This window comes from Clavelina lepadiformis, chromosome 4, assembly GCF_947623445.1.
Source record: "Clavelina lepadiformis chromosome 4, kaClaLepa1.1, whole genome shotgun sequence".
NCBI classification, from domain to species: domain Eukaryota; kingdom Metazoa; phylum Chordata; class Ascidiacea; order Aplousobranchia; family Clavelinidae; genus Clavelina; species Clavelina lepadiformis.
In genome coordinates this window covers 19,572,008-19,587,840 of record NC_135243.1, presented here as the reverse complement: position 1 = coordinate 19,587,840, position 15,833 = coordinate 19,572,008, and the positions used below count along the sequence as shown (strand labels likewise).

General features: G+C 33.4%; 1 protein-coding gene across 4 annotated transcripts; it reads right to left on the bottom strand.

Moving 5' to 3' along the window:
* Window positions 1–817: 817 nt before the first annotated feature.
* LOC143453519 (cytochrome P450 3A14-like) lies at window positions 818–14,057 on the bottom strand. 4 transcript variants are annotated; one of them, XM_076954875.1, is made up of 15 exons: window positions 13,899–14,049; window positions 5,187–5,298; window positions 4,960–5,009; window positions 4,696–4,792; window positions 3,985–4,064; window positions 3,680–3,814; window positions 3,479–3,545; window positions 3,110–3,194; window positions 2,869–2,999; window positions 2,563–2,635; window positions 2,321–2,481; window positions 2,134–2,222; window positions 1,782–1,919; window positions 1,529–1,685; window positions 818–1,245 (listed from the first exon to the last, which is right to left on the bottom strand). In XM_076954875.1, exons 1-15 carry the CDS (start codon window positions 13,967–13,969, stop codon window positions 1,159–1,161), a joined length of 1,533 nt encoding a protein of 510 aa, XP_076810990.1. In that variant the 5' UTR covers window positions 13,970–14,049; the 3' UTR covers window positions 818–1,158. The 4 variants fall into 4 exon arrangements, with proteins under 4 accessions (XP_076810990.1, XP_076810989.1, XP_076810992.1 ...); XM_076954874.1 differs by lacking the exon at window positions 13,899–14,049 and adding an exon at window positions 5,569–5,731; XM_076954876.1 differs by lacking the exons at window positions 818–1,245; window positions 1,529–1,685; window positions 1,782–1,919; ... (9 more) ...; window positions 4,960–5,009; window positions 5,187–5,298 and adding exons at window positions 8,840–9,505; window positions 9,788–9,944; window positions 10,014–10,151; ... (9 more) ...; window positions 13,249–13,298; window positions 13,476–13,587 and having other exon boundaries at window positions 13,899–14,057.
* Between the last annotated feature and the right edge of the window lie 1,776 nt (window positions 14,058–15,833).

Genomic DNA, 15,833 nt, shown 5'->3' with positions numbered 1-15,833 from the left:
GAGTTGCAAAAGTTTTCGTAACTAATAGGCTACCTCACCTTTACAACCGCTAATGCAAAAGAAAAGTCAATGTTCTGCTGTTATTTTTGTATTTCATGCAAATTAAAGAGTTCAACAAAATCTGCTGTTAAAATTTGTTTTCGTCAGAATAGCGCAAGCAACCGATGGCCTCCTTGTGCAAAATGTGCATGTTATTTGGAAGCGTATAAGGTTAGTCACATCTCTAGTACTGTATCTTACATTTGTTGGACTTGGACTATCAAGTGTCAAGCAATCTTACTAAATAACAATAAATATTTAAACCAACTTTCGAAGTCCCTAATTATCTCATTAACAAAAGCAAGCTGTCCTCAGATGCCCCCAGAAATCAATGGGCACTGAAATAATGATGAAATTTGAACTAATGAAATTTTCACTCGATAATGTCTTGGCAAGTAATTAAATTCGAGATTTTTTGGAGTATTCTATACCACTAACTTTACTTTTAAAAGCTTAGTTTGCTTGTATTTGAAACATTGTAAGTAAAGTGCTATTTCAGTAACTATCACCAAAAAGTGGCAAGAGTCAAACCAGCACCAGTTTACACTCGTATTCAACTATTTTTATATTAAAATAAATATCCATACTTGCAACTGCGACTTATTTTTACTGTTTTTATTGATAACACGGTGTTAGTGCGTTGCAGGCAAGCAACGATCTTCACACATAGTGAGTGGCCCGAACACTGGTTCACATTTTAGCAGATGGCCCTCAGTGAAAAAAGTTTGGACAACCCAGTATTAAACCATCATAATTTCTACCCATAAACCAGAAAGCGTAATGATATTGACCTTTATTAAAAAACGTCAGCAATTTTTAACTTTTCAACCAACAATGCTGATATTGTGTGAGAATTAAATCATGTCCATTTACCATCGATTGCATTTAAAATCAAGCGAATAAAAAATTATAAACGTTGCTACGGATTATACTGAATTACTTTAAAAAATGCATGACAACAATATTTATTTAGTTGGATTTACAGTGTACACAACATACACTTGTACAGATAATTGCAATCAGAGTAGAATTTACGGAATTACACAATAAGGAACACAAATAAACAACGATCAGATACAAAACAATCAAGTTAAAAAGTACTAATTTGGTGAAAATCTTTCATTTATTGCATCTTGGAACAACTTTCAAGAATATGTCATCTTTTGCCTGTATACTGTTTCGAAAGAGCATTTTCAAGGGTGCAGACTGAAAAATATTGAACAATTTTGATAAAACATGAAAATCATCAAAAAGTCACACCAATGAAAAGCAGGTGATCCTTTAGTTTAACCACTCGCAATGCAAAAGAAGCATTTAAAAATTAATTACAAACAACGAACATTTATCGTCATGAGTTTTATACCAATGATAATTTTAGTTCAAAATCCAACTTTAATTTTCAAAACACACCTTGGGTTTTAAACAATTTTTCCATACTTGCTTACAACTTCTATAATTGTTATGGTCCTAGAATATTTAGATAACTTACCGGTGTGTCTTCACATACATCTAAATCGAACTTTTGAAGTAATTTGCAAAATCCCATTTTTATTTCCATCAATGCAAATCTCATTCCAATGCAGTTGCGAGGTCCAGCTCCAAATGGCATATAGAGCATTGGATCAATTTTGTTCATGTCCTCCATTCTATTAAAATATGGTGAATGCATCCATATTAAGCATATGCAAATGTATTAGTCGTGACAACAATTTTGCAAGTAGTAGCGGTAACAACCAATCAACCTTTCAGGTTTAAACTCAAATGGTTCATCCCAGTATTCAACATCGTGACACATTCCATAGACTGGTACATGAATCAAAGTTCCTTTAGGTATATTCAAACCGTTGATTGTGATATCCTTATCAGCAATTCTGGCGTTCCTGTCAGTATAAGCGTTGTCAATGCAACTGCTATTAATAATAACCAATGACAAACGTCATTTGAGAACACAAAGCTTTGTAAGTCTTGTTCAATCAAAAGTTTGTTTAAACTGATAGTGTTGTGATTACTTTGGTATCAAACGTTTGTACAATAATATTCGTGTTGTGTACACAAATAAACAAATCATCAGCGCAAGGAAGTGATGCTACTCACCTTGCGACAGGAGTGTAAAGCCTTAAAGATTCATTGATGCACATGGTAAGATATTTCATATTGTTAATCCCATCGTATGTAAGTGCACCCTTGAAACATACAATGTTTAAGTTAAAAAAGTAATATTACAAACTAAATATATTATATATGTGCAGCATATTTCTAAACATTTAACTAAAATACTAACATATTCTTTTATTGTTTCTTCTATTTCCTGTTGAACTTTTTCTTGGACATCTTTATGTGTGGCGAGATTGTATGCCAAAAACAACATAGCATTTCCAGTAGTTTCATATCCAGCCAGTATCATGATCATTGAATTTCCAATGATTTCATTCAAAGTCATTCCTGGAACAAACAAGAATTCTTCAGAGCAAAGAAAATATTGCAAACCAGAATATTTACTTCAGAATCATGAAGAAATGTTACCTTTAGTTGCTCCATTCTTAACATCCTCCTCAGATACGTTAACGTTTAACATCAGCTGCATTAAATCTATTCTCTGGAACATAAAAATATTTCTGTCATAAGTTGATTGTTTACTAATATATTTTCTTATCAGTACTGCTTCTTGTGTCTTTAAAGTACTTTTTTGTCCATAAAATAAGGGTCAAGTCCAAAAACTAGTCGGCCTGAAATCAGTGTAGTTTTAAGTCACTCGTTTTTGGACTTGCCCCTCACTTTAAGTAACAAGTTGAGGAAAAGCTGAACAATTTAAAAAATGATTTATTTCACCTGTTTTAACTCACTAGACTTTCGTTTTTCAATCAATGACTCAGTCAGACCACTAAAGTAAGTTAACATGTCTCTGGGAAATACACTCCAGTCAAATTTACTCAAAACTGTTTCAAGCCATGGAAACATAACTAAAAAACAAAAGAAAGTGTTAATAAACAATGAAGTGCGGTTATAAAGTAGTATAGTAATACATATAACAGCATTTACACCAAAATATTAAGTGTGGTTGCACACTCACAAAGTAGCAGCATGACTGGGCTGGCAAAAGAGATACTAAATGCTTTCTTTGCCATCTGGATAATTTTGGGTGTTTCGTTCCCTTCCTGAAAGCAAAAGTCTGTTATCAATAAACTGCCAGTGAACACACTAGAAGTAGACTTACAACATGCAATGGCATTATTATTTGCTGCAATGTATGCATATTGTCTGATATCTAGCAAGAAGCACAAGGCAATTAAGATTATAAACACAGTCAGTTACAGACAAAAAGGCACCTAAATAATAATATATTTCTGCTTTCAACTAAAATCAACATGCTTAGCACTTTGTAATAAAAATCAACAAAATTGCCATTTCTTAAACAAAAAAATTACAGCAATCTCATCACCTGAGAGTGGACGTTAGCACTGAAAGCAGCAGAGCAGATGACATCAAGTGACAAACGACCAAACGTTCTGTCAATGGCAAAGATAATAATAAATGACACAAAACATAACTTTTAACCAGAAAACTACAAATAAAAGTGACAATATCTAACGATGCAAATGGGCTAAAGTTTAGAGTTTAGACAAAGTTTTCCTTTTCATACTCTTTTGCATCAAAACGTCCGCCTTTGGTATCAGAAATCATTTTCAGACTTTCCACGGTCTTATCAGAACATTGTTCAATGATTCCCATCATTGCCTTGAGTTTAGAACTGGAGAAAGTTGGGGTCAGTGTGCTCCTATCAAGGTAGTTTCAAGTTCAATTGAGGGCTAATGTTGATAATATTAAAACTCATGTAGCACAGCAGATAAACTAAACCAATTTGCATTTTAACAGCACAATTTTCAAACATTACCATGAGTACTTTACAAATCACAAGAACAACAAAATCAAATAAAAACTAGCCACCTTATTCTTTTCCACTGATCACCAGTCGTACTAAGCAGGGAAGTATTCATTTCCTTTCCATTGACTTTGAGAAACTGGTTCTGTCAATACATGCCCATTGTTTACATATAAATATACCGGTTGTCAACAGAGTAATTTATCACGTTGTGAAAACATAAAGGTCTGCAAATGTTCTTTAACAGAATTATTAATAAGGACAATTCTCAGGTTACAGTAACGTATTTATGTATAAGTATATACTATATAGTATAGATATCGATGAGTTGAGTCACTTCATTAGTTAAAGATTAATGCATAAGAATGAGTTGTGTTATGGAATGAAATAAACTTTACACAAGTGAGTTCAGAATACTGTAATGTGTGTTACACTGAGCCAGCTACAGCTAAGCCCATACAGTACGTGAGCTAGGAGGCACCACTACTTAATATTTGCTTGCCTGTCTCAGTCTGGTCATCCACTTAAACAACTTGTACTGGGACAAACTTAGCCTACCTATATGGGAAATTCCTGGTTTATCTGGCATCATATCCTAACATTGTTACTGATTTAAAAGTATTTAATGAGTTAATGGTTCAGCTTTCAGATTTATTAATAATGAGTTTTCAGTAAACAGCAATCTAATTATATATAAACAATATACTGTTTATATATATACATATCGATGTGTTGAGTGGTCAATCAAATCCATTACGAAGTGTCCTGTTTTGTACCTGTCTGTCAGGAAATGTGGAAAACTCTTTGATGAAGATTTGCTTTAAAACTTCAGAGTCGCCAATGATAAGCACAGGAGATAGCCAAGAGTATATCCTGAAAACGTTTCGAGTGTTTTTGGCGTATACATCAAATAAATGTCATAAAAAGTATTAAACTATTTACAATGGACAATAATAAATTAAAAGAAATGGTAAACCCATGTTGCTCATGGTATGTAGTATATATTTCAATTAAAGCAGAATCAAGGAAATCATTAATACCCGAATATTGGTCCATACTTTTTCTTGAATTCCAAATCTCGAGTAAAAATCTTTAAGTGCAGGAAATTAAAACAATGTTTACGTCTAACACATACCTTTTGCAGTATCAATAGTTTACAAGTATGTTTTATTAAAATTATTAGTATTATAAGTGTTTTAAACGACCACAAGGATCCATATAAATCAAACTTTGAAATTGCTTGCACTTATATTAATAAAATACTTACACCATCTGGGTTCTTTATAAATGAAACTAAACTTCCCAAACCAAGTAATGTAGGTGGTTCATATGGAATACTACGACTTTTGAAGAACTGCCACTTCTTGTGAATGTAGAATCTAAATTTAGAAATATTTCTTGCGAATAGAAAATAATCAACGAGTCTTCTTTGCTTTTGCACTTCCATGTCAGTATCGAATGTTGAGGAATTATTACGTTACATTTTACTTCTATTACTTCATAACATCTTCTCATTAAGGTTTTCATGTCGGAGTGCAAAAGTAAAAGAGTCTCCAATAATGAACAATGCCTATAAAAGTAGGCTGTATGTCAATAGAACTACTCAAACCCATTAATGATTCACATTAATGATAATAGATTTGAGCTACCTGAACAAGACAATAGCAGATATCATCAGGATCCACGTTTCAACTGACAGTACATCAAGAGGTGTCAGCATGATATCGTTCTCTTACACACGCAACAGCTTTTTCAATGAAAAAAGTTTAAGGTCTTATTCTGAAAAACCAACAAGAAACCCTTGTTGAACAACGAGGCCTATATTATAGTTATACATTTTTATGATATGGTGCAACCGGTATTGTTTATGTATACAGCAGATTCTGCGATATAAAAGCAGTTCTACCTCCATAAGGTTACATTAGCCTAGCATGTATAGAAAAGTTAGCACAAGTGTATAATAGCTTTTAGGTATACTGTATAATAAAAACAGTACAACTTGTCAGTAGTTTGTACGTATCATAGGCTAAGTTATGAAAGCTCGAAATATGGTAGAATTAACGCAAAAGTGGCACCACTAGACTAAAATTGTAAATCTAAAGCAAAATAAATTCTGTGAAACGGGCTAGCCCTAATAACGAAAATCTACTTACATACCTTTGTCTGAACCTTTAGCTTAAAAGGCTCTCCAATAAGCCTATACTCACTAATCCGAAAGCTATTTTAAATTAAACTCTAAACGTCTAAGAAATCAAATTTACCATACCAGGAAACACCACCTTATCCTTAAAAGCGGGTTGTGTTTGTGATGATGGGATTATATTATATCATACTGATTGAATATAATGTATCATGCTTCCTGTATTTTGTTTTCAGGTGTGCTATAAATAGCATCCCGAAGGATTCCCTGTCTTCTCAAGTCTGCTTAGCGAGGCATTGTGTTACGTTTTCAATACCTGAAAGAAGACCTCTGTCTAACTCTATTTATAACGTTTTGGTGATTGCATAGTCTATTTGTGTAGGCCTATTTCCCACTTCCAGTAAAACGCCATTTTGAACTGTTGTTTACCAACTTTGTGATGTTAACATCACTATCAAAATGTGCTACAGTCACATTACAATAAGACTGCTCTTATGCTTTATGTTAACAAAATTTCACGACGCAATATTTTACGTTTAAACGTCCTTGTCACAAGTCGTATTTTCCCAAATAGGGAGAAATGCGATTGGTCTTGGGTGGTTAGTTAGATTTACTTTACATGGTTTACGAAGTAGGAAAAAAACTCTGTCGATTACGTCATATAAACAAATTTGCAGAATTTCTCCTAAATATAGAAACAAAATTGTTTTTACACTTATTGATAAGCAACAACTCGATTTCTTTGTTATTGCACTCTTTAAAAAATGTGGTGCAAAGTTCATTTTACGTTGTGAGTTGTCATAGCAAGTAATAAGTTGTTGTTATTGTTGTAAGCATAGTCTTTGTGTAGTAAGTTGATGACATTTTAAGTTGTTCCATGCTAAATGCGATTTTACAAGATGATGTTCCTTCCTGTGAATGATCAAGAGGTTCCACATCCCACGCGTCCTCCTGATCAGCTACATTGACGTTACGACAAAAATCAAATGTTGCCGGTTACATGTTATGTCCATTCCAATTTTAACAACTGTTTCCGAAATGTCATTTTCTGGCATATGGCCAACTTTAATTTCGAGAATTAACGAACTTTAATGTATATCAGCATCAGTTATTTGCATGAAACAGGTGTACGGATTTTCTTAGTTTTTGTTGTTTGCTGAGATTATTTTTTATCCAGTCTTTACGTCAAGTTCGTGTATTTATAGTAGGGATGTGCGACGAGGAAGTATATCGGGTTCGTACGAACCCGAATATTATGAAGGTCGACACGAACGAATCCCGAATATATTCGTATTAGAACCAAACAATAAAATTTCATCCGAAAGTTGTCAAGTCTTGCTTGTAACATGACGTAATCGATAAACAAGTTGCTTTCTTTAAAAAAAAACAGTGTTTAAAAATCCATTGAAAAAGCAAAATCGTTAGGAAAACGACCTTCATTGTAAGTAGGCTATAGCTGACTTTACTTTAGCTTCGTCAGGAAACTAGATCATCATTTTTTAACAAAGTCATCAAATTTATAAGTAAAATTGTATTCAGGTTCGGCATTGTAGGCATTCCTGTTGTCCCGAATCTTCTACAAAGACGATATTCGGCGAATCTATTCGGGTTTGGGTTCGTATCGGCCCATCCCTAAATTATAGTACAAAATCAAAGCGGTTTGAAGTGAGACTGGAAAATTCTCACGTAAGTACCATTTACCGCCCTTCCAATGACATCAGACTTGTATTCGTCAGAATAATAAAAACATCCGATGGCCTCCTTGTGCAAAATGTGCATGGTATTTGGAAGCGTGTTCGATGAGTCACATTCCTTGTAACTTATTTCATATTTGTTGGACTATAGAGTGTCAAGCAGTCTTGCTAAATAACAATAGGCCTAGCTATTTCAACTAACATTCGAAGTCCCTATTTTTCTCAATAATAAAAGAAGCAAGCTTGCCCCTAGAAAAATATCTTAAAGGGCACCTCTGACGAAGTTTTACCCCATAATTGTTTTGCAAATAATTAAATTCGAGAGGTTTTGGAAAAATTTGATTTCATCTACTGTACTTAACGTTTAATTGAAGTGAAATAAGAAGACAACTTTAGGTTGGTTTGTCATAACATTTACGTTAGGTTATGAGTCGTTATGACAAATTACTTTTGTTCGTTTGTGTATTACTTGTGTAAAGTACTACGCAACAAATATATCAGTCATAATGACCGCGTATGCTGGCGGTAATTGTTAGAATGTGAGCGAGGACGATTGATAATAATTTGTTTAACTTCTGCTTCGATGATATGAGTTCTCATTTCTCAAACGGCGTCACTATGCTGTTAGTTGCTTAATTATGTCTAAGTTATATAAATTACTAAGTTATAAAGTTCCCATTTTATTTATTATCAGACACGAAGGCTTTCACCTTCGGGCACAGCTTACTGCATGTTACATTGCGTAGTAGTAACCAATGAAATCAATAGCATAATAAAGGGGTAGATTACGAACAACACAAAAGTATATATCGACACCAGCTCAAGCGAGTTACTTTATCTGACGTCACCGCGCTGTCTTTACAAGTGAGAGAGAAAAGTAACAACTCATGAATCGTGACGTCATCGTCACAAGGTTAACAAGAAATCGTGAAAAAAGTTTGAAACGAAAGTTTTTTTCAGGCGAAACAGTGGCAGCCGTTCGTTAAACATTTCAAACTTTTTCCAAGATATCTCAAGCTTTAAATAGCCCGTTCATAAAATATTGCTGAGCTGATCAACTGAAATCAAACAAATAACAACACGGCGTTATAAAAGTCAATTTTTAATAGTGCGCTATGAGTGGAAGTACCAATGATTAGAATTGCAACGTCAGAAAAAATGCTGAAACAGTGAGACATAAACTGCTGAGTAGAACAGAAAGCTGCAATCTGACATACACTTGATGAAAACGGTCAAACATTTCAATGAATATTTCATCATATGAATGGTGTATTAAACCATCATAATTTCTACCCATGAAACAGAAAGCGTAACGATATTGACCTTTATTAAAAAACGTCATTAATTTTTAACTTTTCAACCAACAATGCTGATATTGTGTGAGAATTAAATCATGTCCATTTACCATCGATTATATTCAAAATTAAGCGAATAAAAAATTATAAACGTTGCTACGGGATTATACTACACTGCTTTACAAAATGTATGACAGCAATATTTATCTAGTTGGATCTACAGTGTACACAATATAAACTTGAACAGATAATTGCAATCAAAGTAGAATTTACGGAATTACACAATAAAGTACAAAAAAACAACGATCAGATACAAAATAACAAGTTAAAAAGTGCTAATATTATTCATTGCTAATTTAGTGAAAATCTTTCATCTACTGCATCTTGGAACAACTTTCAAGAAAATGTCATCTTTTGCCTGTATACTGTTTCGAAAAAGCATTTTCAAAGGTGCAGACTGAAAAATATTGAACATTTACAATAAAACATGAAAATCATCAAAAAGTCACACCAATGAAAAGCAAGTGATCCTGTAACCACTCGCAATGCAAAAGAAGCATTTAAAAATTAATTATAAGCAACAAACATTTATCGACTTGATTTTTATACCACTGATAAATAATTTTAGTTCAAAAACTAAATTTTATTTTCAAAACACACTTCGGGTATTAAACAATTTTTCCATACTTGCTTACAACTTCTATAATTGGTATGGCCCTAAAACATTTAGATAACTTACCGGTGTGTCTTCACAAACATCTAAATCGAACTTTTGAAGTAATTTGCAAAATCCCATTTTTATTTCCATCAATGCAAATCTCATTCCAATGCAGTTGCGAGGTCCAGCTCCAAATGGCATATAGAGCATTGGATCAATTTTGTTCATGTCCTCCATTCTATTAAAATATGGTAAATGCATCTACATTAAGCATATGCAAATGTATTAGTCGTGACAATCAACCAACCTTTCAGGTTTAAACTCAAATGGTTCATCCCAGTATTCATCATCGTGACACATTCCATAGACTGGTACATGAATCAAAGTTCCTTTAGGTATATTCAGACCGTTGATTGTGAAATCCTTTTCAGCAATTCTGGCGTTCCTGTCATTACAAGGGTTGTCAAAGCAACTGCTATTAATAATAACCAATGACAAACATTATTTGAGAACACAACTCTTGTTCAATCAAAAGTTTGTTTAAACTGATAGTGTTGTGATAACTTATGTATCAAACGTTTGTAAAACAATATTCGTGTTGTGTACACAAATAAACAAATCATCAGTGCAAGGAGGTGATGCTACTTACCTTGCGACAGGAGAGTAAAGCCTTAAAGATTCATTGATGCACATGGTAAGATATTTCATGTTGTTAATCCCATCGTATGTAAGTCCACCCTTGAAACATATAATGTTTAAGTTACAAAAGTAATATTACAAACTAAATATATTATATAGGTGCAGCATAGTTTCAAACATTCAACTTAAGTACTAACATATTCTTTTATTGTTTCTTCTATTTCCTGTTGAAGTTTTTCTTGGACATCTTTATGTGTGGCGAGATTGTATGCCAAAAACAACATAGCATTTCCAGTAGTTTCATATCCAGCCAATATCATGATCATTGAATTTCCAATGATTTCATTCAAAGTCATTCCTGGAACAAACAAGAATTCTTCAGAGCAAAGAAAATATTGCAAACCAGAATATTTACTTCAGAATCATGAAGAAATGTTACCTTTAGTTGCTCCATTCTTAACATCCTCCTCAGATACTTTAACGTTTAACATCAGCTGCATTAAATCTACTCTCTGGAACACAAAATTTTTTTTCTGTGATAAGTTGATTGTTTACTAATATACTTTCTTATATGTTTTTCTTATCAGTGTTATTTCTTGTGTCTTTTAAAGTACTTTTTTGTCCATAAAATGAGGGTCAAGTCCAAAAACTAGTCGGCCTGAAATCAGTGTAGTTTTAAGTCACTCGTTTTTGGACTTGCGCCTCAGCCCTCACTTTAAGTAACAAGTTGAGGAAAATCGGCGTAATTTAAAAAATGATTTATTTCACCTGTTTTAAGTCATTAGACTTTCGATTTTCAATCAATGCCTCAGTCAGACCTCTAAAGTAAGTTAACATGTCTCTGGGAAATACGCTCCAGTCAAATTTACTCAAAACTGTTTCAAGCCATGGAAACATAACTAAAAAACAAAAGAAAGTGTTAATAAACAATAAAGTGCGGTTATAAAGTAAAACAGCAATACATACAACAGCATATACACCAAAATATTAAGTGTGGTTGCACACTCACAAATTAGCAGCATGACTGGGCTGGAAAAAGAGATACCAAATGCTTTCTTTGCCATCTGGATAATTTTGGGTGTTTCGTTCCCTTCCTGAAAGCAAAAGTCTGTTATCAATATACTGCCAGTGAACACACTAGACGTAGACTTACAACATATATTGGCATTATTATTTGCTGCTATGTATGCATATTGTCTGATATCTAGCAAGAAGCACAAGGCAATTACAATTATTTTATTAACACAGGCAGTTGAACACAAAAAGGCACCTAAATAGTAATATATTTCTGCTTTCAAGTAAAATCAACATGCTTAGCACTTTGTAATAAAAAATAAACAAAATTGCCATTTCTTAAACAAAAAAATTACAGCAATCTCATCACCTGAGAGTGGACGTTAGCACTGAAAGCAGCAGAGCAGATGACATCAAGTGACAAACGACCAAATGTTCTGTCAAAGGCAAAGACAAAACATAACTTTAAACCGGAAAACTACAAATAGAAGTGACAATATCTAACGATGCAAATGGGCTAGAGTTTAGACAAAGTTTTCTTTTCCATACTCTTTTGCATCAAATCGTCCGCCTTTGGTATCAGAAATCATTTTCAGACTTTCCACGGTCTTATCAGAACATTGTTCAATGATTCCCATCATTGACTTGAGTTTAGCACTGGAGAAAGTTGGGGTTAGCGTGCTCCTATCAAGGTAGTTTCAAGTTAAATTGACTGCTAATGTTGACAATATTGAAAAAATTAAGGAAGCACAGCAGATAAACTAAACCAATTTGCATTTTAACAGCACAATTTTCAAACATTAGCATGAGTACTTTACAAATCACAAGCACAACAAAATCAAATAAAAACTAGCCACCTTATTCTTTTCCACTGATCACCAGTCGTACTAAGCAAGGAAGTATTCATTTCCTTTCCATTGACTTTGAGAAATTGTTTCTGTCAAAACATGTCCATTGTTTACATATAAACATAGTATTTGTCAACAGAGTAATTTATCCTGTTGCAAAAACATAAAGGTCTGCAAATGTTCTTTATCAGAATTATTAATAAGGAAAATTCTCAGGTTACAGTAATGTATTTATGTATAAGTATACAGTATAAATATGGATGAGTTGAGTCACTTCATCAGTTAACGATTAATGCATAAGAATGAGTTGTGTTATGGTATGAAATAACCTTTACATGAGTGAGTTCAGGATACTGTAATGTATGTTACACGGTTAGCTCATGAAATGGGCAATTGGGCGTGTATCGATATTGGTAACACAGTTTATAAAAATAGGGAGCTAGCTACACCTAAGCCCATACAATACGTGAGCTAGGAGCCACCACTACTTAAAATTTGCTTGCCTGTCCCAGTCTGGTCATCCACTTAAACTTGTACTGGGATAAACTTAGCCTACCTATATGGGAAAATTCCTGGTTTATCTAGCATCATATCCCAACAAGCTTTGTTACTGATTTAAAAGTATTTAATGAGTAAATGGTTTAGCTATCAGATTCATTAATAATGAGTTTTCAGGTTACAGTAATCTAGTTATGTACAAATAATATACTGATTATATATATATACATATCGATGGATTGAGTGGTCAACAAAAACCCATTACAAAGCGTCCTGTTCTGTACCTGTCTGTCTGGAAATGTGGAAAACTCTTTGATGAATATTTGCTTTAAAATTTCAGGGTCGCCAATGATAAGTACAGGAGATAGCCAAAAGTATAGCCTAAAAAAATGCGAGTGTTATTGGCATATACATCAAATAAATGTTATAAGGAGTATTAAACTATTTATAATCGACAACAATAATTTAAAAGAAATGGTAAACCCATGTTCCTCATGGTATGTAGTATTTAAATTAAAGCAGAATCAAGAAAATCATTAATACCCGAATATTGGTCCATACTTTTTCTTGCATTCCAAATCGTGGGTAAAAATCTGTTAAGTGCAGGAAGTTAAAACAATGTTTGAGTATCACATACCTTTTTGCACTATCAATAGTTTACAAGTAAGTTTTAGTAAAATTATTAGTATTACAGCTGTTTTAAACGACCACTAGGATCTATATAAATCAAACTTTGAAATTGCTTGTAATTATAGTAATATAATACTTACAGCATCTGGGTCCTTCAAAAATGAAACTAAATTTCCCAAACCCAGTAATGAAGGTGGATCATATGGAACGTTACGACTTTTGAAGAACTGCCACTTCTTGTGAATGTAGAACCTAAATTTAGAAATATTTCTTGCGTATAGATTAATAATTAATCAACGAGTCTCCTTTGCTTTTGCACTCCTATGTCAGTATCGAATGTTGAGGAATTATTACGTTATAATTTATTTTCTGTTACTTCATAACACCTTCTCATTAAGGTTTTCATGTCGGAGTGCAAAAGTAAAAGAGTCTCCAATAATGAACAATGCCTATAAAAGTAGGCTGTATGTCAATAGAACTACTCAAACCCGTTAATGTTTCAACTCAGTGCATAGGGGTGTTTACTTTGTGTATACATTGTACAGTGTATACATTTGAGCTACCTTAACAAGACAATAGCAGATATCACCAGGATCCACGTTTCAACTGACAGTACATCAAGAGGTGTCAGCATGATATCGTTCTCTTACACAAGCAACAGCTTTTTCAATGAAAAAAGTTTAAGGTATTTTTCTGAATAACTAACAAAAAACACTTGTTTTACATCTAGGCTTAGTTAACATTTTTATGATATGGTGCAATCGGTATTGTTCATGTATACAGCAGAATATGCGATATAAAAGCATTTCTACCTCCATAAGGCCACATTGGCCTAACACATCTGGAAAAGTTAGCACATTTGTATAATAGCTTTTAGCTAGGCTATACTGTATAATAAAAACAGTACAACTTGTCAGTAGTTTGTACGTATCATAGGCTAAGTTACGCAAGCTTGAAATATAGTAGAATTAACGCACCAATGGCAGCACTAGGTTATCACTGTAAATCTAAATCAGAATAAATTCTGTTAAACGGGCAAGCAATATTCTAAATGTACGTTAGACGTATATCCTAGGGCTACCGGTAGCCTATATGTCTATACTGACTATTCAAAAAGCTAACTTAAACTAAACCCTAAACGTCTAAGAAATCAAAATTACCTTACCGGCATAGCCTACACCACCCTATTCTTAAAAGCAGGTTGTGTGGATTAACTTCGGCTATGTTTAATAAAACCTTAAATAGTCCAAATCATTTTTTTATCCCAATAACCCAACCTAACCTTGCAGCCTTGTAATCGGTCATAATTTCAACAAATTTCATCATCCGCACTGGCCATACGAAATAAGCGTAATTACACTTTGCTATGGTTGTCATCAGTATTTCGCGACTTTCCCTACTGAAAGATCACCTCTGCCTAATTCTATTTATAACGTTTCGGCGATTGCATAGCCTATTTGCTTTTGTCCCTAGTATAGTACAGCGCCGTTTTGAACTGTTGTTTTTTACCAACATTGTGATGTTGACATAACTATCAAAATGTGCTACAACCACATTACAGTAATACTGGTTTTCTCCCTTATGTTAGTATAATTTCACGACGCAATATTTTACGTTTAAAAGTTGGCATCACACGTCGTACCTTTCCAAATAAGGAAGAAATGCGATTGTGCAGTTAAGTTCACTTTATATGACTTTGTAAGTAGCGAAAAACCTCTGACGATTACGTCATATAAACAACACTAAAACAAGGCGAAAGCATATCCAGCCATTTAGCATCATATTTCACGAATATTCAATATGTGTTTAAATCAGATAGGTCCTTAAACAATAGATGATGTTTTACAAGAAATAAAAGGGTTTGAGAAGCAAGACAAAACGATGTTCAGGAAAAATTGATTTGTTTAATCAAAACTCATCGAGAATTTTCTTGACCTCGGTTTTGTTGCCTATCAAATGTAATAGAGTTGACTCTTACTGTCAATTCGTGCATAGGCTGCGTACCATAGGCCTACATTGATAGAGCAGAGTTTTATTTCAGAAAAAATTACGCATTTTGTTTAGCTTATTCCTATAAATTTCTTTTCTGGGACTGCCTTCTAGCATCAGTTTGCTTACTTTTCCATGCCTTCTTACCTTAAGGCTTAACCTATAGGCTGCCCTAAATTATATAGGGTCATATTGCTATATTGCCACCATATTACCATATGCAAAACAAATCTTAACAATTGACAACTTTTATTGAGAAGTGTATGATAGGCTTGCATTGACAATAAACTAATACGGGAGGAGTGTAGAGGGAAAAGCTTTATCCCAGTATAATAAACCTGTGACAGAAAAATAATTGAAATCCTAAGACAATAAAACAAAAGGCTAAACAAATTCTATAGCGTCTATTACCTAATACGGTCCTGGTGATGTATTTGCGCTTTAAGATAAAATTTATTTATCATCAAACAAATTTGTTTGAGTTAGGTTAGCAAACTTATTATGTGAAC